Source organism: Nothobranchius furzeri, chromosome 4, assembly GCF_043380555.1.
Source record: "Nothobranchius furzeri strain GRZ-AD chromosome 4, NfurGRZ-RIMD1, whole genome shotgun sequence".
In the NCBI taxonomy this organism is placed as follows: Eukaryota; Metazoa; Chordata; class Actinopteri; order Cyprinodontiformes; family Nothobranchiidae; genus Nothobranchius; species Nothobranchius furzeri.
The window spans coordinates 17,311,117-17,333,749 of NC_091744.1; the positions used below are offsets into that span (position 1 = coordinate 17,311,117).

The following is a 22,633-nucleotide window of genomic DNA, read 5'->3' on the forward strand; positions in this document are numbered from 1 at the left end:
ATTTATTTTTATTTGTTTAGAAACAGTTTCTTGTTAGTTTTTGTTTCATTTTGAAAGTCTTTTCGATTCGTTTCACTTCTTCACTTGACTGTCTCCATTTGTGACTCCATAGCTCTATTTTGTGTGTTTGTATCATCAGCATGAAGTAAGATGCGATAAAATACATACATAGAAGCTAACAGGAACCCAAACACCCCCTAGTGGCTGGTTGCAGTATAGATTTGAGGCACTTCCCCATACATATGAAGTAAAGGGGCTTTTTCTAACTAAAATTTATATTTTACAAGGGATGTCTGATAATTTCGGCTTATATTGGCATTAAATTATTTAGTTGGAAATGATCTGCAACTGCATTTATATATGCACGTTTATATATGCACATATTATCCGTCAAACTCTTCAGCTACTTCCCATTGCACTCAAAATGTCTAAATATAACGGGTCCAGTTTGTCTGAGATATTTTGTTTGTGTGGCACACCTTGTGAAGAAGAGATTTGCCCTGCGTAGGGGGCATTTGTCAGGATTATCAAGTGAGAACATCTGGTCCCAAACTTGTTTAAAAACTTTTAAATGATCAGACACCCCAATTTACAACTAATTCAGTATAAAATTCTGCACAGAGTACACTATACAGACCATCGGATGTTCAGGATGAGGTTTGTGTCGTCTGACACCTGTACACACTGCACAAACAACATTCCTGACAATTAAATCCACGCACTGTGGTCCTGTCCACCTGTCCAGGAATTTTGGGGTAGAGTATGTGAAGACCTGTCAAAGTGTCTAAAATGTCATATCCCAACCACCCCCTCTCTTTGTTTGCTGGGAAACCTGGACGATGTCCCGATTGAAACATCTTTAGTTCACGTGGTTCTGACTGCCATATGCATCGCTAAGAAAACTATCCTCTTGAATTGGAAAAACAGAGAAACTCTCTGCATTAGCCAGTATAGAAATCTTTTGTTAGATCATATTACACTTGATTTAGCCTCTACTTCCACTTCAAATCAATCTCTCTAGGCACCTTTGATCGGTTCCATCACATAGCGATGATAGGGGGTCATTGATATTGTCCTGTGGGATGATGTGGGTGATAGGGAGAAGGGTCTGAGTTTGGGGTATCCAGACGCTCCCTGGAGGTGAGTTCACTGGGGGTGTCTGGGGTTGGGAGGCTGCTGCCCCCCTCTGGAGGTGCTTGGGTTGCCTTGTGGGGGGGTGGACTGCTGGCAGTTGTGAGTGGAGCCCCTTGGAGGGTCTCGCCACCGGCCATGGGTTGCTTCCTGGCGGCTGCATCGCCTCTGAGTAGGTCTGGTTGGGGGCCTGGGGGCTTGGGGATGTGGGGGCAGCGGGCCCCGTGTGGGGATCTGGGCGGAGATTTGGGGATGGGGTCCTGAATTGTAAGCTGCCAGTAAGAAGGCAGGAACAAGCAGGAGTACATGGCCCAGGCTCAGGGGCCTCAGTTGGACCTTGGCTCGTCTGAAATAATAACAACTCTGTCCCATCACAGGGGAGGGGGATGTCCAGGAGGGGGAGGACCCAACCTTTCCTGGATGTCTCATGTCTTAAATATTCTGGAAGTTGTGCAAATGCAGGGATGGGAGTAGACATTCTGCTGGGGTGGGGCTGGGTTGGTACCCTTGGACTCCGTGGGGCTCTGCGATGCTGCTGCTTTTGGCCCTGGTGAGATGGGCTGGGGTCTCCATGCCCTGGGGGGTATTTTGGGAACAGAGGTGCTTATTGGGGCCAGTGGGGGAGCTGGCTCCCTGGAGGGCTTAGGCCAACCAGCCATTCCCCCCCCATCCCCATACATTTTTCTCCTCCTGCTCCTTCACATCATCACACAATCATGCACATAGGACCTTGGGGGGTGGGCAAGTCAGGGGTGCGGGTATGGATCCCATTTCCACATTCCTGTGACAGCCTGCCTCCCAATTTTATTTGCACATTAAACCCTTCCACCAACGACATTCCACGCAAACACACACTTAGGGCCTTGGGAGTGAGCCCATTCAACAGCATTTGGCAGGGGGGTTTTTCAGCCTCATCCCAAGTGCCGGTGCCCACTTCCAATTTTAAACTGCACTTAGACACAGAGGACTGTGTGTGTGTGTGTGTGGGGGGGGGGGGGGGGGGTGCGGTTGCATCATCTGGCATAGGCCAGACAATTCCTGCATTGCCAGCTCACCACAGCCATGGAATACACCTCATCAACATGCATTAACATTGTATTGGAGCAGGCGGAGAGAGACTAGGGGTCTTAGCACACCTCTGTTGTCACTTAGCTTCCCAGGGCTGGAGGCTAGGATGGGGATCTGGCTGTCTTGTTGGGGTCTGGGGTAGTGGGATGCTTTGCTCAGCGTTGAACGTAGGTGGCTGCTCATCATCAACATAGCAGAAAGGGCGAACTCTGGGAACCGGTGATGGCTGTACCCCTTGTGCAGCAATACCGGGACCAGAGTGAATAGGGTGTGTATGGGGAGTGTGAGTGGGTGTCTGGCGTGCATTTTTGTGAGTCTTGGGTTGTATGTGTATGTGTGAGCATGAGGGAGGGAGTGTGTGGCTGTCTGTGTATGGGGTCTTGGACTTGTCAGGTGGGGTCTTGGACTTCTCCCCTCTCCCGGGACTTCTTGTGCTACTACACATCTTCGCTTACTCTCCCCCTGCCACACCTGGTGTGGAGTGTGGTGCCTTGGTCTGCCTGAGTGTTTGCGGCTCCTGGGTCAGGGGGTTTAAGATTTTTGGCATCTGCCTGATCAGTCCCGGTGGCTGCGTGGTGGGATCTGAGTCCCTGGCCTCTGTTGGGTCCCTGGCAGGGCTGGTCTCCCCTGGGTCTCAGGTTACTGGGTTCTGGGCTCAGCCTGCTTGAGGGTGGGAGGCTGCGGACGGGCCTGTGGGCTTGCCGCTGATATCTCCTGGGACTCTGCCGGCTACTGGTTGTGACCCCCCAGGGCAATCCTCTGCGCCACTTGAGAGGAGGCTGGGGCTTCTCTGGTTACTGTCTCCCTGGGGTCCCTGCGCTCTGGGGCTGCTCCTGGATCTCTGGGACTTGGAGCTCCCTCCATCTCCTACACATCTTTAGGGGGTAGATCTGTGACCCCTCACACTCTCTATTGGACGCTATAGAGAAACCTTACATATACAAGCACGTGTGCGCACACAGGTGCTCATATGGTGCTCTCATAAGTATGGACTTGGGCATTTTCAACACGTCTTAAGGCTATGGTTGGCACTAAATGCACTGTCATTTATTATCGTGTGATTTTTCAGTAAAACAATGTTTATTTTATATTTTCTCATCAGGTTGACACAGCGATAGCTTGCTCTAGTTGTATTGTTGTGTGTCCCCTTCTTTTTTTTTCTTTTTTTTCTCTTTCTCTGCAGGTCTAGAAGCAGACTCTTGTTCATCATTGATTGTTTATTTAGTGGGAACTCCCACAGATGTGGGCCATTGATTGCAAACAAGATTAGTTAATTTGCAAACAAAAAATGGTTTTCCTAACAAATCTATTCAAGCCCATGTCGCAAAAATGAGTACACCCAGATTATAGTCATTGGAGAAAAGTCACATTTAAGACTACAAAATTAACAGGCATTTAACCACAGGTGAGTCTAATGATTTATTTAAGAGGTGTCCAGCAGACAGTTGACTATTAAAGGGCGTTACTTAACAAAGCCCTTCCCATTTCTTGCTGTCAGCAATAGCTCCATGTGGAAGAGAAATGTCACAAAATCTGAGAAAGGAAATCATTTATTTACACAACAAAGGTGAGGACTACAAGAAGATCGGCAAAGAATACTGTAGTAAAGTGATCCAAAGGATGGAAGTGCAACCACCTTGCAGAGACATCCAGGCCATCCATGGAAGTTAACATCTCCACAGGAGCATCTTCTGATGACAAGGGTTGATGAAGAAGGGTTGTTCATTGAGCTGCTGATTAAATTTGGACTTTTTAAAAGGGGTGTACTCATTTATGCTGAGCACTGTATCTCAGAGAGACAACCAGTTACACACACACACACACACACACACACACACACACACACACACACACACACACACACACACACACACACACACACACACACACACACACACACACACACACACACACACACACACACACACACACACACACAACTGGCCAACTGGTCTGCCCAAGGACATCAAAGAATCCAGAGGACCCACACATGCAAACTTATAAAAAGGCTACAGTTAGGATTTGAACTTGTGACCTTCTCACTGTGAGGCAACAGTGCTACCATCTGTTGCATCGTGCAGCCTGCCAAAACAAAGACTAACTTTCTTTTAAAAAAAAGTGAATTAAAGGGTTAAAGACAAAAAACTGTTTTGTTGCAACCAATCTGACCAGTCAGCTTGGTCAAAACAGGAAAGAGAGATGACCTACAGAAGTTATCAGCTATCAGTTACAAGCGTTCATTTATCTTTTTGAATTGTTTTTTTTCCAAAATCACTTTACAATAAAATACATTTTAAATTTTAAACAATTTGTTTTTTGGAATTTCGTGCCCCCTAAAATATAATTGGATGGTAAAAAAATAAAATAATAATAAGCTGTTAATATGAAAGAGAACCAGTGCCACTCAGAAGGGAATAAAGGAAAGAAAAGCAAACTTTTTCCTCAGAATTCTGATTTTTGAGTTCAGAAAAAAAAAGTCAGAATTTTTTGTTCTTTTCAGGGACCCTAATCCCCTTCCATATGGTCAAACAAATAAAGTCTGTAATCATGACATTAGTTTGTTTAATAGCCAGGATGGAGGTTTTTATTCTTATTTATTTTAACAACATTTGAGAATTTGACACAATTTATCAGGAACTATGTTAATTTAAAAAAGGTTTCTTCTGTAGGATTAGAAAAGATTAAAATCGGTTTAGCTGAACAAAACTGTATTTTCTCATGTGAATTTTTGTGTAACGTACCTGCTGCAGAAACAACAAGTACTCATTGTGTTATTTCTAAATGCTGATGAAGAGGATTCTGCTGATCTGAGTTGATACAGAGAGCCACTTTTGGGTCGCAGTTTGTTAAAAAAAGAAAAAAGATGGTTATCTCCTGTGTTTGTTTTCCACAAGCAGCTGGGAACACTGATGAGTCATAAAAAGGAGGATGCTCCTGACCAAAAATGGCAGCAAGGGGGGACTCTGGACTTAGCTGGGCTTGAAAAAACCTCCCTCTATTCCACACTCTCAAACAAAAATGTTATTTTTACCAAAGCATCGTGAGAAATTGATCATTTTTTAACACATACTGATATATTTTAGCTTCTGAGCCTCTTCTGTGCATCTCTACTCTTTGATTTCTTGCCCATCTCAGATCTCTCATCGCTGTTCTCTGAGTGTCTCTGCTAACACAACAGGTGGGAGGTCGCGGAGTCGCAACCTAAAGCGATTTTTATTTAGTTCCTGAGGTCTTTCTCTAAATATAGACTAACACTAAAACCCAGCAGAGCAGGATTACCAACCAGTTCTCCTTTTAGCTTTCGTCACTTTGCTTTAATCTGAACTCTGAGCAAGAGTTCAGTTTCAGAGTGTTTGATCTTCTGGTCTGACAAAAATGAGAAAGTTGAAAGAATTCATAATAAAAAGTAATTAAATGTTATTATTACTAAACACTCTTACTGCTCGGTGAACAAGTACTCCCTCCCTTCATCTGTTCCTGTGCACAAAAAGGTTTCAGACCAGCAAACAAATGCATGGGGGAGTTCCACAACTGAAACCTCAGGTGACCAAAAACAACACAAAGGCCAGTTTCATATTTGTCCATGAAAAAAATGTTAAGATTAGATTTTCTGGACTATCAGACAAATCTAAGTGGAATGTTCTGGAAGGTGACCCAGAGGATCGTAATAGTCAAACATGGTGGTGGTAGTGTCTGGGGCTGCTTTACTGCTTCAGAACCTGGATGTTTGCAGTAAATAACTGAACCACGATTTCTGCTCTCAACCAGAAAATCCTGAAGGACAATGTGTGACCTTTGACCTGTGGCAGGCTGTCAATGTTGGTATTGGACAGCAGTAGCTCAGGAGGAAGAGCGGGTTGTGCAGCAATCAAAAGGCTGCAGGTTCAATCCCGGCTCCAACCCGAGCATGCTGCTATTGTGTCCTTGGGCAAGACACTTAACCCGCCTTGCCTGCTGGTGGTGATCGGAGGGACTCACCTCTGTCAGTGGCAGCTGTGGCTACATTGTAGCTCATCATCACCGGCGTGTGAATGACTTGATTATGCTGTAAAGCGCCTTGGGGGGTTCTAAGATTCTAGAAGGCGCTATATCAAATGCAGGCCGTTTTCTACCATTAATGTCGGCTCAGTTACAGGTTGATAATAGCTTACAAATGAAACTGATTTGAAATCTGCCTTTCCTGTGCTGTAAAAACTTTTAAAATAACTAAAGGACCATACAAATGTGGGCGTTGAGTGTGAAGTTTTACACTTTCCTCATCTCTTTTTTTCCTTAAATAACAAAAATATGCCTTAGATTGCTGCTCAGATGCTCCTTTAAATTCCTGCAGTTGTGTTTCAGCGATCTGCTTGTTTGGGTATAATCTGTATCAACAGGAAATTCCAGAATCATCCCAGGAAATAATCCTTTCTGTTGCAGTTGCAGAGAAAGATACCTTTGTATTTTATTTGAATCAGTTTAGTGTTCTTCTTTCATAAATGAGCTCGGTTTAGCCATACAACGCTGTGAGTCGATCCAAAGTTGACTTTAATTATCATCTGAACAGCTGCACCTGTAACTGCCATGATGATGATGATGATGATGATGATTTTTATTATTATTCCAGTTAATTACAAAATGATTGTTTCTGTGTTGACACAGTTGTTGGAGAAATACATCTCATTCAAGATCGAACTTTTTCTTCAGTTGCAATTTTCATGCATACGTGTGTGTGTGTGTGTGTGTGTGTGTGTGTGTGTGTGTGTGTGTGTGTGTGTGTGTGTGTGTGTGTGTGTGTGTGCGTGCACGCTCTGGGTACAATGTAAGCTGCTATTTGTGTCTAAGCCGTGCAGTGACTGGCACAGGTGTGAGCTCCACACCACATCAGAACATTTTTAAAACGAACCCTGCAGGAAAGACGGTGTTGATGGTAAAACAAACAGTGATCTATTGGAATGAACTCCCAGAGGGACTACTCACATTTATTATAGCGATTTAGAAGATTGGAAAAATATATTCAACTAACTTATTTTGTTGATTTCTTTCCCCGTCTCCTTATATCAGAGGCATCACTCACCCTGGAGATGGTCAGGGGCTGGTTGAAGTCCTTTCCTCCAGTCAGGCGGAAACCCCAGGGTGGGGGCCCATCCAACACAACATTTACTGGCATTTCTTTTTAAACCTCACCGATGTTCAGAGCAGCACACAGGGCAGTGTGCACTGCTGGGATAACAGCACAGAAATATAAAAGTGATGGAGAATCTGAATCATGAAGAGGGGATTCAGAGGGAGGGGAATGGAAAGATCCCACCCCAGGACTGAGGTAATTGGTCAGATTTCGAGACCAGACTGTCAGCCTGTCCCAGGACTAACTCACTTCTCCTGGCTCATCTCTTCAGAGGGCAGTGTTATCCCTCCTAAAAAGGGCACAGCTTTAATTTTCTTTCTGTTCCTCTGAATCTCGCTGGTGCTGAGACGCCAACGCCGTGAGACCAGAACAAAGATGGAAACCAGCCCTTGTCAGAAGCCAGCCAGTACCAGTGCTTCTCGTCTTTTAGACTCTCTGGGGTCTGGCTGGCCTCCTGCTCTGCTTGATGTGTCTTGCTGTTCCTGTCCTTATTTGGTCTGAAGACAAAGCTCCCTTGGAGGCCCTGGAGGTCTCACAGGCACATTCCAGCCACTATTGATCTGGACTGGACCCAGACTTCTCACCATAGACCTGACAAGAACTTAAAACCAGTTTACTTGCAAATCAATGTTTCCTTCAGGGCTGATTTGTTGAGTAGTTTAGACTTCTGCATGTAAAGTACTTCATATGGCCTCCAAAATAAAATAAACTATATTACCATCTCAGGATCTTTTGTCTCTGCTCAGATTAAAGCTTAGAATATTATGACGGTACCAATAGCCGGGTTGAATTTCTGAGTTTTGTTTTGTTTGCCGTCACTCAACACTTGGTCCTCCTTGAATCTTTCATGTTTGGTTTTCATTTTAAGGTGCTTTCCCCTGAAAGAGCCAAGCCACTTGTTATTCTTCAAAGGAGGATTTGATCTGTTAATAATTATTCTTCCACAAACGTTAATGCGGCTCCAACAGCAGCATGCGCCCCAGAAATGTTTCATTAAAACTTTCAACTGTCATTTCAGATATATTTGCTTGCAAATGTTCATAATTAAAATGATTACAAATCAGGAAGTTGCATATGTGAGGCCATAGCAGAATGTCTTCTACCCCAGCGTAGCTGCTACTTACCGCATGGCCAGATTTAAAGTTTTTTTCCAATTTTAATGCTTCATCTTTTGTCCTGAAAGGATAAGAAGCTCACAAAACTCACAGCTGTTTTTATTCTTATTGTCTGGTTTGATGACATAAAATTTTGGAGATGATTCGTTGTAGTCCACTAAGTTTGATCACACAACATACATCATATGGGAAATATATGGCACACATCAAAAGAGATCAGAAAATAACTTTTATTGTTCCATTGACTCCCATTCCATTCATTTTTTTAGGCAGTAGGGGACCCATGGAGCTGAAGTAGATGGGCTTGACTTAAGCTGCTTTTATAAGACACACCGTGCAAGTCAGCATAGTGCTGCAGCCCCAGTGTGTCTTATGAAAGCGTCGTGTTGACATGGCGATGCAGGAATTTTGCAGCTTTCATGCCATCAAGCTTGGTTATAATATTACCTCAACATCAGAATTGTGAATGAAGATTACGCCTTGGTGCAACAGAGGGTGGTGCACATGATCACATGTGAAACGTCCGTTGAGCCAACAAGATTGAAAATGAAAGTAAACATGGGAAAAGTGTGGAGAACAGACACCTTTAGGAGTGGCTTGTCAAAAAAAACAACTGAAGGAGTGTGATTTCGATTGCAATAAAAAACAAGTTATGTCCAAGTTAAATGAAAGTCTGTGGTGGAGCAGATTGCCCCATACCCCTTATACCACCATATTTTGTGAAAAGCAAATGAACGTGCCACATTTCTAGCAGTCTGGCCACTTATGAATGACCAAAGGCTCCCTGATGCAGCTTCAGCTTTGTGGAAATTGGCGTCATTGTTTTATGAAAGAAGCTTCAGACTCCCTCTGTGGTGACCCCTAAAACTGCTGGCCATCCCAGTGGCTACACCAGATAAGACAAATGTTCTCATATTAATGTTCACATAAAAGTAAAACCAATAAAAAAAACAAAAGAGTAAATAAATAATCAGATTTAAAAACGTAATTGTTTGTCCTGCTCACCAATTTTAAAACAAAAGTTTAAATCCCTATCATTTGCGTGCATGTGTTTGTGAAGACATCAATGAAAGTGTTTTTAAAAATTCTACCAACAATTTTTTACTTTCCAAATAACCGTTTTTTTTTTCAGAAAAAAAAACTGTTCTTCAAATATGAGGTAAGCATGTTTATGCACATTGTATTTTTAATGAAAAAGAATAAAGGAGCATGCAATGCATCACCATAGGCTAAGCTTTCCTAGAGATACCACACAAGCCAATCTTGTGCCAACCCCAAAAGTGTCTCTCAGCCAATCTGACCACCCCATGAAAATGATCTGGGGGCGCCACTGGGCTCTCTATGTGGAAAGATTGGTTTACCCCACCCACTCAGTCGGGACATGAATCAGACTTTTTGGTACGCTAAATTAGATAGCCCAAATTGGCTATATTCATCAAGTTAAATGTGAAATTGAAATTCTAGGACCGCTTTAAATACTTGGTAAGTGCTAAACATCCCATAAAACCTGTACTTAAAGCAGCTATAGCAAATTTAGAAAACAAATTAGCTTAAACATTGTTTTCTAACATGTATAGCTGAATATGTGTATAAAGGTGTTCTCTTACATTTGTCCAAAACCTCCACCAACAGCACAGCTTGGGCCAAAAGCAACTATTGGACCATCGTGTAGTTGGTCTCGCCGAACTTCCCTGGGTCCGCCATTCATACGCACTTGTGTAGTTAGCAGAACGCTACTGATATGAGAGGTTTGTGGCTGAATGCTAAGAAGAAACAGCCGGCTGCTAACACTTCAACTTTAGGACAAACTACCAGAATCCCAAAAAGAAAAACACCAATTGAATTCACTGCAACAAAAGATGTTTGGACTTGGAAAATGGCAACTGGTGTTTAGAGCTCTCTCAATTCCTCTGGCAATGCCGGTCTCCAGTTTAGTGAGGGAAGGAGCGGGTGTTTCGGGACCGTGTTTCCATTCAAAACCAATAGCTTGTTTACAGATTCACTATAACAGCTTTAAAACGTTGGCATTAATCTCAGGAGTTTACACTGTTAGCTAAATGTCTCATGAATCGTTGCATACATTCGAATAAAACTTTTTTGAAAGCAGTCAGATGTATGATTGATTAACTTTGAATTAAACTTGATTCAAAATGGCCACTACTGCTAATCAGTAAGCTTCCAAATGTTTGAACGTTTCACAACATCCATAATGCTTCTGTAGTTTTATGCTTCTTCAGCTTGTGCCCCAAACAAAGGCTTTGATACTTACAAACACAACCATGGACATACCTACATTCTCATATGTTTCTTTAGTACAAATGTATGGCTTTAAAAATATTTCCAGCAGCATCCCATCCTTAGCTGCCTTCTTCAGTAAAGAACATTGATCTAATAAGAGAAAAAAATATATACATTATCAACCAGCTAGATTTTATTACAGCTTCATAAAAATCATCCAGGAATGCTACAATATTGTAGAAATACTTCAGGTCCAATAATGTATGTTATGTTTGATTTAACCATGAATATCATATACAACTTATATCTTTATTACACGAGAAAACAAAGAGTCAAATTGTATTTTCAGTTCAAATCTCTAGTTCTGTTCAAATCAAATGCCTACTGTGTGTGTTTAAGCACTGAAACCTCATGTTTTCTACACACTATCATACATGAACATGTTTTCTAGACTACATACACATAAATTATTGTTTTTCTTTTTGCATCACAGAACATATACATGTACATGGCTATTAAATTAGTGAATTGAATATAAGGCAGCAGTCACCAACTTCACTTAACCTACAGTAAATTCACTCTAAACCCCTCATTGGCTCTTAAAAAATAACAAGAGACCTAATGTGGAACTCCACAGATGAAGACAAAATGGGAAGAAAGATGAAACCAAACGAGATGATGGGTGAGAAAAAGCTGAGTTTATGAAGTAAGTGAATGCTTGGCCATATTACAGCGGATACAAAAAGGCTTACAAAAACACCACAAACATACACAAAGTGTCCTCACAGCAGCTGACACGGTGAATGAAAGGAAGTGATGTGAAAAACTGTGAATGACGGCAAATCTTAAGGTGCTTTAACAATAGTTTTGTTGATGTTCATTTTTCGTGTAAATGAGAAAAGAACAAAAACGAGACAGACACAGGTTGTTTACTCAGCACGGTGAAATAATATGGGAAAAAATGCATTTGCTTAAAGACCAAGTTCACTTGTTTTTAAAAATATATTTGCAGTGGTCTCTAGTTTAAATAAATGACTTGTGAGTCGATACCTGTGGGAAACAAAAGCTCTAGCGCTCCTGTTTGAGTGAGCCACAACAGAGATGAGCAGAACTCGTCAGGATTTGGAGTCTTATTTCATGATATTCAGACATTTTGCATCTGACTGGCGAAAAACAATGCAACTCTACCACTGACTCCATTTGCTCTGCAATGTTGATATTTCATCTCCACAAATAACACAAACCTGAAGGAGTTCTGCCATGTGGTGGAGTTGCTAATGCTAATGGTTAGCTTCTACTAGTTGAGATGTTATGTGCTCTCTCCTAGACGCTAAACAAGTGGTTCTCAATTAGTGGAGTGTGAAGGTAAGGCACCCCCCCCACTGCTCTAACCACTGCTCTAACCACTGCGTCACTGCGCAGCTTGCAGAGAAGTGCCAAAAATCAAATGCATCCTAGGTGAGACTTCACAGAAAATAGTTGAGAAACACTGCGATAAACCAACAACAGTTGGTCAGTGAACTTGGCCTTTAAAATAAAACCCACATGCACCCACACGAACAGCCTGAACCTACTCGATCTGACGTCAGGATGCTGTTTCACAAGTGCAGCTTTTCTTCCATAAAATCATTTCTCTTTTCTCTCTGAATATTGGACACCTGACAGTTGTAGTCCATCAGCCAGCAGGTTCTCCATGTCCTTAAGACCCTAACGGCCTCAAATGTAAGTTAGCTGCTGCTACAACCCAACAAATAAATCAACATGGCGCTCATCATTTCTAACATAACCACACAACACAGTTTGATCAACATTTCATCCTCTAATAAATATAATACCTAAAAGGTAAGCATACACTTTCCACACGTGACATGTCTCCTGAAGTTCCACAGTCAGTAACGTCTAGCGTGTTAAATCTGAGGTGAGACATAAGATAAAACATACACCAGTCTGAGTAAAGATATTGTTAAAGTGCATCAATCTGAATGTGAAAATGACAAACAAGAAAAGCCTAACATTAAACTATGTGTGGTTTCTAGTTCAGATTTATCATCTGCAATAAATGGCTCTGTGTATTTATGCAGGAAATCTAAACAACCAATAGAAACCCTCGGTTACAGATAGGATTCATACACTATAGGTGGAAACGCGTGGAGGGGATCGATGTTCCGATATGTTGGTTAAATTCCCAAAGTACTGTTCCGACACCCGTCACAATACTGTTTTGTATTTAAAACACTCTTTTGCTCTGAACAGCTTTGGGAAACGCTGTAACTGAACACTGAAATGATCAATAAATGTAACAAATCTCGGATTTTGACTTCAATAACCAAAAATAAAAACAAAAAAGATAAACAGAGGGGAATTTGCTGTTCTTTAGCTGCTAAAATGCAAAAAAAATAATAATAATAATAATAAATTAAAGTGTCACTGCAGTCCTTTCATATCCTTCTGTTTTTCATCAAAAGGTAAAAGGTCACCGACTGGAGCACACAGTTCTCAGATTCTTCATATTAGAAAAATAAATGTAAAAAGTCAAGATTAGAAAACAGCATCATCTCATAGGAGTCTTCCGTTAAAGTTGGCTAGTTGGAGCTAAGAAATCGGCCACACGTGTATGCAGGTACGAGGTGTGCTGCAGCTTCAGGTTTCTGGTGTCCTTTAGGTGCTGTGCTGACAGCGGTGAACGAGTCACAGAAAAGAGGCGGAGCCATGGGAGAGAGAAAGAAAGAGAGGGGGGAGAGTGCCTGGAATCATCTTTATATCTGCTTCACGTAGTTTCCTGGGAAGGTTCCAAACATTTTGCTCCTTCGAGAGGTCCCTTTAGAAACAGCAACGGGAGGAGACGGTCAGAGCTAAGAACAATAACTGACTTCTCACAAGTACCGACTCACTGGACCAAGTGATTTAAAAAAATCTTAACACTTTCAAGGAGATCACAGGTTGTTATGAGTGATGGCACTGCGCCAGCATTGTGTTCACAGGATTATTGCAAACTATTTTTGTATATTCAGTTTTTTAAACAAAAATTTGTTTTCAAGGCATCTTTAAACGAGAGTTGCACCCACATCCTACCATGGATTTATTTATTTTTTGCAAAAAAGTTCCAATGAGTCCATAGGTCCATATCTATGGATTAAATAAAATAAGAAAAATTAAAAAGGAAGCATTGACTGTTTACATTAGTATCAATTAGTGTCATTGGCACCAAAAAATGTAAGTTTTCTCCAGAGGTGTGACCAAGTCACTGCTTTGTAAGTCACAAGTCTTTCCAGTCAAGTCTCAAATCAAAGTCCAAGTCAAAGACAACCAAGTCCAAGTTGAGTCCAAAGTCAATGATGTGGAAGTCTAAGTCAAGTCCAAGTACTTAACTTTGAATTTTCAAGTCATATTCAAGTCACCTGTCCAACTTCAAGTCATATTCAAGTCACCTGTCCAACTTCAACTTAATGACAATAATAAATAAACTCCAGAAATAAAGCTTCTTAAAGCTTCATTTGCTCAAACAAGCAGAAAGTACAACTGAAACTGATTCTAAACAAAGTGCTGCTGCATTTAGCAGAACAAGATCACACCCAGAACCAAGAATGATTTATGATTTTTGTCCATGTCGTGGCGCTTTGTGCTAAAATATCAAATTGCTCAAGTCATCATCAAGTCTACAGAAGCAAGTTGATTTAAGTCGCAAGTCATTGGCGTTCAAGTCCGAGTCAAGTTGTAAGTCTTTATAGATTTTATCAAATCAAGTCAGAAGTCATTAAAATAATGACTCGAGTCTGACTCGAGTCCAAGTCATGTGACTCGAGTCTGCACCTCTGGTTTTCTCCCTTTATCACAGATTTGTTTCCACTTACTGATTTTCTAATGAGGACTCATTTTAAATCATCAACAATACCCACAAATCTTTTATTCCCAAACTACATCTATCATGTTTTCAGGTAAACAGGCAAAAAAAAGAGTCTTGACAGTTACTGTAAAGTCTAAATCTTACCAACAAACCAGCCATCATCACACTTCTCCATCACATCAACAACGTCTCCCTCCCTCAGCTCCAGCTCGTCCTCATTGCGAGGTACGTAGTTGTACAGGGCCTGGTACCTGTGGTGCACACACACACACACACACACATGAACTACCCACAATACACCGCAATTAGAAAACTGCTCACTCTTCCATATCAGAATCACAGTTACACTGAAATGGATTACTTAGTGGCGCCACCCAGTGGTCCAATGTCTGTCCTGGTAAATGAACAAGCATCAACTAGCATCTTTCATGGGGAGACAAAAATGACCCCATTTTACCCAAAAAATCCTCTCCTACTGTTGGCTCTTTGTGTTCAGAGAAGCAAAAGAAAATGCTGAAATGTTGTTTTATTTTCCTCTTTGCTGTGTAAAATGCAAACAGACAACTTTTAGGCCCACAACTGCAGTTATTTCTAATTAATCTCCACATTCACCCCCCAAAAAAGGTCTGGCCTATTAGAGAAGAAGGAAGAGACGCAAAGTTTTCAAATATATTTTTTTCTATAACTTTTGGAAACTAAATTCACATGTTTAACACAAAACAGGACTAGTTTTAATACACTGAAAAAACGTGACTGTAGGATGATCACAAAACTGTTACTTACGGGTCTCCCCCGCCATGTAGCGCATCCTGTACTAACCGCTGTGTCACAGAGGAACAAAAGAGACAAATGTTAAATTAAAAAGTGCTGCTTTTGGCACATTAGTGTTATCAGAAAAAATAAAACTTCTTTGATGGTTAAAAATTAAATAATTTCTTAAGTATTCCTTCCTGCAGAGAGCAAGAGGTGCAGCAGGATTTTAGTAGATTGAAGACATGCCCCCCTACCCTTCGACCCCTAACGGGAGACAGATAGGACCTCCGGGACAAGATGGGGCTACGAGGAGGTTTACCACCAACAACTGGATCCTGCTTAAAGACCAGAGGCAGCACACCTATAACCTTCAGCAATTACAATGACAGCAACCTTGTCGACCGGCTGAACAAACACACGCCGCCAGCATCATCAATCTACATGCTGATGCTGATCTCTCCCATCACACCAAGCAGCTCACCGGGCCATTCTGACATGTTTCCTGCTCTCCATACATCATAGTTAACAGGTTAATATGTGATGCAAGTTAGTATTTATAGTGTGATTAATCATGGAGGCCAATCTCTGACACTAATCAACAGCCCAACTCTTAAACAAACCCAGCTTCACTTATGAATCAAAAGTCTAAAACCATCCAGATATTTTTACCAAATCTGTGACGTAAACCACCAACAGGAGGTAAAAATACTGGCATCTATATCATTATTTAATCAAACATTTCAGCACCAAAGTCACAGAACAGGTTAGATCATTAGAGGAGTCAGAATCGTCACCACGGTACCTTCACCTTGGGGGACCTACGTCCTGGGTGTGACACAGTGGGGGCAGAAGTGGGAGATCGTGGAGAGGAGAGGGGAGGGGAGGAGGCTTTAAGGGGAGATGGGGCAGGAGAAAGGAAGGGTGACTCAGAGACGGGGCACGATGTGGCGGAGCGAGATGAACAGGGAGACATGGGAGGAAGGGGAGACGTTGAGAACTGAGGGAGGGATGGGGGACGAGGAGAGATGGGGGGACAGACAGGGATGGTGGTGTGGTTATGATGTGATCGGGGTGAAGCGGACGGAGAAGGGGGAGGGAGTACGGAAGTCACTGGTTGTGGCGTGGAGTGTTTGAGAAGAGCAGAGTGAGGTAACGGAGTCAGAGAGGCAACTTTGACCTATGGGGATAAAAACATTTACATCCTGGGAAACTCCATGATGGGAATGTCAGACAGCTCCTGATAAAACCTCAGAAGGGACACAGAGGAATAACTGGCTTTAAAATCAAACATCAGCATCGGGAAAGGTGTGGATAATTCCAAACTGAAGATGATGATCAAAGCTTTTTCATTTGGATAAAATCTAATTTCCTTCTAAAGTTTTGTAAATACATAAGTCACCATCACACACTGGTGAAATTACATTTCCTCATTTGACCCCTCCCCGTGTGGAGCGGTGAGCTGCAGCGGTGGCCGCACTTGGGAACTATTTGTTGGTTTAACCCCCCAATCCAACCTCTTAGAGCTGAGTGTCAAGCAGGGAGGCACTGGGTCCCATTTATAAAGTCTTTGGTATGACCTGACTGGGATTTGAACCCTGATCTCCCATCCCAGGGAAGACACGCTACCACTAGGCCCCTGCGAAATATAAAATCTGGTTTTATTAGCTAAATATTTATATTTATATATAAGAGAATTTATGCCTTCACAATAAAAATATCCACAATATGTCAACTGCACTAAAGAGATGTTAGATAACATTAGCACTGGTGTATTTAAACACACAGTTAAAACTTCAGTCATGCATCTTTACATGATATGACTTTAACAGTTTAACTTCCTCACCAAGAAAAAAGCAATGGACATTTTTCCATTTTGCATTTTTAGCTTTGGTGAATAAGGCCTTTAGTATAGTGTAAATTACTACTACTACTAACAAAATAATAACTAACAATAATAAGGCAATGATGATGCAATGTAATAACAGTATACCTTTTCTTCAAACAGCTCCATGTTTTTAGGAGTTTTTTTGTTTAGTATTTATTTTCTTGTTAAGTTCATTTAATGCTTCAGTGAGATGTAGAGCCTTCAGCCTCGGGCACACCAGAGAAAGACGTCATTTAAATAGAAGCTATTATAGTTAATGAGAGTGGCTACACTGGGAGCGCCGTGCAGCGTCTCAGAAGCGCGGAGCCGTGCAGAGTCGCTACAGGTAGGCGCCAGCTCTATTTCAAGTGTCGCCACGCCACGGCTGTTTACCACATTGATGAGTACTTTACAACAGACATTACGACGCGGAACGGCTTCACGGCACAAACCCAACGACAGTTTTGATAACTTTAAAGCACTTACCCATTTTTAATGAATTAGTCTGACAAAACACGACAGCAAGTCTGATCATGTATAAACAATAGTCACTTCCTGCTTCCTGTTGTCAAGTCCTATGTGATGTTGTGACCATCGCACAACTTTCCAAGAAGAGCTCAGCGGCGCGTCCTGTGTGACCATTTGACTTCTTAAAACCGCAGCGCGTTCGCGGCACAGTGCGTCTGTCTCCGGCGTGCCCCAGGCTTTAAGATATGCTCTAGCAACTGGTTGACCAGACCAGAGCTACGATGATAATTCAGGCCCTAAAATGCAAATATTTGACTTACAGTAGATTTAAGTAATCTTTCCACTATAGGAGTTCTGGGAAATTTCTGGGAAGGTGGAAGGTGACAGAGAATACAACAGCTGTCCCCTCTGCCATTCTTTCTCCATACAAAGTCGTCCCTTTACGACGTTTCTAAGATGTCAGCATCAGTGTTGGGAACGTTACTTTAAAAAAGTAATTAGTGATAGTTACTGATTACTTTGTCAAAAAAGTAACTCAGTTACTAACTGAGTTACAAGATTATAAAAGTAACTAATTACCAAGAAAAATAACTACTTAGTTACTTTTTTCATTAAAGCATGCAAGAATTACTACAACAGTGAAATATAAATGACTAATGACTGGAACATAATAAAATGTATGTCCAAATGTTTTTTATAAACCTGAATAATTTAAATAAATAAGCACTTAACAGGAGGAACTACTAATAGGAGCATTACACATATCTAGTCTATTAAAAGGTCACTGTGTGATATTTAACAAGACCCCAATCAGCTAAAATGTAACATTCCAAATAGAAACGCCTGTACAGTATATAGGGTCTCTATTGGTTCTTGAATTGATACAGAAACTGGTCCTTTCGGGACAGCCCTAAGAAACGGAGACACGTGAATGTCATGAAGGTCCGGTAAATATACCTGGAAGTTTGGATAGTGCAAACTGGTTTTTAGATTGCTCCATACTGGGGATGTATGATCTAATCTACAATACAGTTTTCTATATCTTTAGACTTTTAACCAATACAGAGTATTGTGTTTACATGAGGTTGTGGATTGGGTTCAAAAGAAATATTTGTCGGATTCTATTTCCTCTACACATCAATACCCATAAAGATTCATTTGTATTGAACTGAGCAGTAATAATAAGCTTTGTTATATGATACACTCTGGAGTAACTCATCAAAACAAAAAGCCTCCTCTGTGTTCCTTCTGGGACTCTGAAGATTTTTCAAACTCACACCATGCTGTACCTCTGGACTGACTCTCTCATTGAAAACTCTAACACTCTCCTGTTTGTCCTTCATGTCTTCATCCTCTTCCTCAATGAATAACTCCGTGAGTGCCTTTCCTTCTACTGACGGTGGCCTCTGAGCATCAGCTGCTTGTTTTTTCACAGATATCGACTCCTCACCCAGCACAGCAGGTAGCGGCTTCCTAGTGACGGGCCTGAAGAACTGCTGTATGTGAACGCTGTCAGGTGAGTGTTTCTTCTCTGGCTGATGGGATTGTTGGTCTGTTTTCTGTAACCATCTGTTCTGAGATTCACTAATCAGTTCGGCACATGGGGAGTCAGCTGATGGCAATTTTGAAATGTCACCACCAACTGCAGAGCTGGAATCATCCACAGTCATAGACAGCAGGTTGTCATAAGGGTCGTCTACATGCAGCTCGATGTCAGGCACTCTGCTGCTTTTGTTTTCAGGGGAAGATGATTTGTGCAGCTCTTGATATTGTGTGGATGACTTTATGGGAACTGTCTGAGGCAATATTTCCAGCTTATGAACACCTTCGGAGATAAGTAAACACCTGCCACTGTTATGTTGAAGTGAAGCACCGGGCATTAAAGAGGTGAACGATGAATGAGAGTTGTGTGGGGGAAGAGGAGGAGAAGGAGGCGGCGGGGGTGGAGTCGTTCGGGATAAATGAAGGACAGGAGTGGTGTGACGTAAACCTCCTCTCTCTGTAAAAGGTGGTGTTCTGGAAGGTGCCCGACATGAAACAGTTAAGCCTTTGTGTGATGGGGTGGGTGAGACTGCTGTCTGCTCTTGAGCTCTGAGAAAAGAGGTGAGGTCAGCGGGGAGAGGGGGAGGTGTGGGAGGCACGGGGGTGGTTGTGAGAGATCGAGTGGGAGTGGAGGTTGGTGGGTCCAGTGTGAGGGACAGCCACTCATTGGTGATGGCTTGGAGGTCAAGCCTTCTTGGAGAGGGTTGAAGGAAAGCGTGGTCACGAGTGGTGAACGATGGGGGCAGGTGGTAGAGCGTCTCCATGGGAGTAAAGTGAGAAAGAAGCAACAGAGGAGGATAAATTCAACTAGAACTGAGACAAACCTTTAGACCAGGGGTATTTAATTCCATGCCTGGAGGGCTGGTATCAGCACGTTTTAGTGGTTTCTCTTCTCCAACACACTAGAATAAGTGGTTGAGTCACCTGTGCAGCTGCACATCAGGCTCTGCAGAAGCCTGTTAATCACCTGCTGATTTAAATCAGACGCGTTAAAGAAGGGTTAAAACTAAAACATGCTGGATGCCGGCCCTCCAGGCCTGAAATTGAATAGCCCTGCTCTAGACTATCAACTGGAGCCCATGGTGATTTATTGAACATAATTTCCTGTCTTAAGCTCCTATGTCTATCTCGTCGCAATCTAAAAAATGAGGGCGCCCTTGACTTTCTTACCTTGACAGGAGTGGAGCTCGGTGTCCTGTTTTCATGGTAACCATGAGGATCTATGTGGTGGGCAGAGCTCTTGGACGGTGAGCGCTTGACAATGTCGACGTAGGACACAGGGAAGATGCCCTGTTTGTTTGTGCCGGGGATCTTCCCCTCGAACCAGTTCTGATCCACCTGCCTCAGCACAATCACTCTCTCCCCCTGCACACATCCAACACCACGAGGGTGTGTTTAGGTGTAGCACATCAACGCTGCAACCAACCCAGCTGCACATTAGATCTTAGCTTTGAGACGTTGTAACTTTAAATAAACTGTTCAAAATCTTAACTTAGAAATAAGTAAACATAAAAAACAACATGCAACGTTTTATTGTTCTGATCACATTTGAAAACATGGTATAGAAACCTTTCTTAGTGATAACTCCACATTCGTGTCAGCATTGAAATTAAAGCGTGCCACAGCCTCTCCAATCTCTCGAACATGAGCTGGAGGAGGAGGTCGAATTGGCTGCTGCTTCTCTGACACTGGGATCTTCTACAAAAGTGGGGAAATAAATGATGCAACCAAGAGAGTACGTTAGCTGAATAGAATAGCAGACATACAAAAGATAAATTCATCTTGCAGAAACATACACAAGAAACGTTACCTCCACATATGCTATGGGGAAAATCCCCACCTGTCCTCTGTGCTCTCCTTCATACCAGTTGTTATCGATTTGCCTGATGATGTTGACTGCATCACCCTTTTTAAAAGTCAACTCCCTGAAACACAGATGTGTCAGTGAAGTGTCTCTGCATGCAACTTTGACCAATTGGTGAAAGAAGCGAAAAAAAAGTTCTGTAGTCGTGTATGGAAGCTCATTTCTGCTACCATGGAATAAAAAAATATCTTATATCTCTTAATTATGTTTCAGCTAAGTCTTAACAATGTGATAACATCTCAGAATTATGACTTAGCTATTTCATAATTATTATTACTTAGCTAAAAATAATTATGACGGAGCACTCTGATAATTTTATTTATTTATTTACATATCTTTATAAGGAGAATTAACCCCTTGAGATGAAACATCTCATTTTCAAGGGGGCCCTGCACTACTTCAAATCAAGAATGTACAAAACAGGTACCAGACACCATCTTATAATTATGACTAGTTAAGCCATAATAATGAAGTTAGTATACTGAGTTTGTAAAGCATAATTAACTGATAGCTAAGTCATAAAAATGAGATACAATGTCATTATTATAATTTAGCAAAGTCATAATAATTACGAGATTGTGTCATTAAGTTATGTTAAAATGTTGTGGCATTTTTTGTAGTTTTTATTTTAACATTGCCATGAAAATAGAATAAATGTTCCAATAGAAAAAATATTTTGACTTTGACTTATGAGATACCATATTTATTTGGAGTGGTGGAAATGGGCTTCCATAAACTTGTCTATACACAGAAATCTGTTATTAATGTAAAGTAGCTTTAATCATGCAAAAATGTAATACAAAAATCGTCAGAGGGCCTTTAAACATGCCGCTAAGTTGTAACTTCATTTCAATTTTAATTTTTTTGAAGCGATGGATGCAAAAACAAACTGCTTAAAGCATCTGTCAGCAGGATGTTGGGATGTGTTAATGTGCAGGTAAACAACAGCCCGTTAAAAACTTGGTTTACGTTTGCAAGCATGCCTGCATTTATTGCACTTACTTAGCTGTTTGTGCCTTAAAATCATAAATTGCTCTTGCAGGCTGTTTCTGATGGAGGAGAGAGAACAGAATGAGTTGTGTCATCTGTTTATGGGAGACCTAGGAGAGTGGTGAGAAGAAAAAACCAACAGGTCTTACGAGGTTTAAGAAAACACCACTAAATGCAACATATATAAATACTATATGGATGTCCTCTTAAAATAAAATACATCTAACTTTTCTGAGCTGTTGGGGAACAGTTGCCTTATGAACATGAGATTTAGTGTAATTTTTCTGCCTGTTATTACCACACTAGCAACTTAAACAATAATATTGTACCTCTCTGTCAGGAGTCGGCCTTCTGCTCTGAGGTGTGTGTCGTCCATCTAGTGTGGAATAACTCCTCGTGACATCCTGGTCTGTGGTTGAACAATAATAAAGGAAAATTAGAAGTGTTGCCTCAGTTAACACCTGTGATTCCAAAATGGGATAAAAACAAACAAACACTGAATGATATAGTAGAGATGATGCCATTCCAAAGGAAAAATGAGGGAATGATAGGTTAGGGTAAAATAGGTGCATTTTATTTCCATTTTAGGTGGAAAAACAAAGGGTGGATTTGTTCCCCAAATATGGCACAAACAGGCATGCAAAGCTAC

At 41.6% G+C, this 22,633-nt stretch overlaps 2 protein-coding genes across 32 annotated transcripts in view; both read right to left on the minus strand.

The window, feature by feature from the left end:
• The window catches only part of LOC107397062 (PDZ and LIM domain protein 3), a 39,435-nt gene extending 30,050 nt beyond the window's left edge, over positions 1 to 9,385 (minus strand). The window contains exon 1 of the mRNA XM_054743781.2: positions 7,256 to 9,385. Within this exon, the coding sequence (XP_054599756.1) occupies positions 7,256 to 7,348 (93 nt within the window). The 5' untranslated portion in view covers positions 7,349 to 9,385. The remainder of the gene's footprint in view (positions 1 to 7,255) is intronic.
• Positions 9,386 to 10,830: 1,445 nt separating this feature from the next.
• The window catches only part of sorbs2a (sorbin and SH3 domain containing 2a), a 67,136-nt gene continuing 55,333 nt past the window's right edge, over positions 10,831 to 22,633 (minus strand). For 26 of the 31 annotated variants that reach the window (XM_054743742.2, XM_054743743.2, XM_054743761.2 and 23 more), the window contains 11 exons: positions 22,314 to 22,393; positions 21,997 to 22,094; positions 20,941 to 21,055; positions 20,700 to 20,828; positions 20,301 to 20,495; positions 18,878 to 19,888; positions 16,059 to 16,433; positions 15,511 to 15,594; positions 15,287 to 15,324; positions 14,648 to 14,754; positions 10,831 to 13,477 (listed from right to left, as the gene is read on the minus strand). In XM_054743742.2, the coding sequence (XP_054599717.1) occupies positions 13,416 to 13,477; positions 14,648 to 14,754; positions 15,287 to 15,324; positions 15,511 to 15,594; positions 16,059 to 16,433; positions 18,878 to 19,888; positions 20,301 to 20,495; positions 20,700 to 20,828; positions 20,941 to 21,055; positions 21,997 to 22,094; positions 22,314 to 22,393 (2,294 nt within the window). In that variant the 3' untranslated portion in view covers positions 10,831 to 13,415. The remainder of the gene's footprint in view (positions 13,478 to 14,647; positions 14,755 to 15,286; positions 15,325 to 15,510; positions 15,595 to 16,058; positions 16,434 to 18,877; positions 19,889 to 20,300; positions 20,496 to 20,699; positions 20,829 to 20,940; positions 21,056 to 21,996; positions 22,095 to 22,313; positions 22,394 to 22,633) is intronic. The other 5 variants (XM_054743752.2, XM_054743755.2, XM_070550150.1 and 2 more) reach the window with 2 other exon arrangements.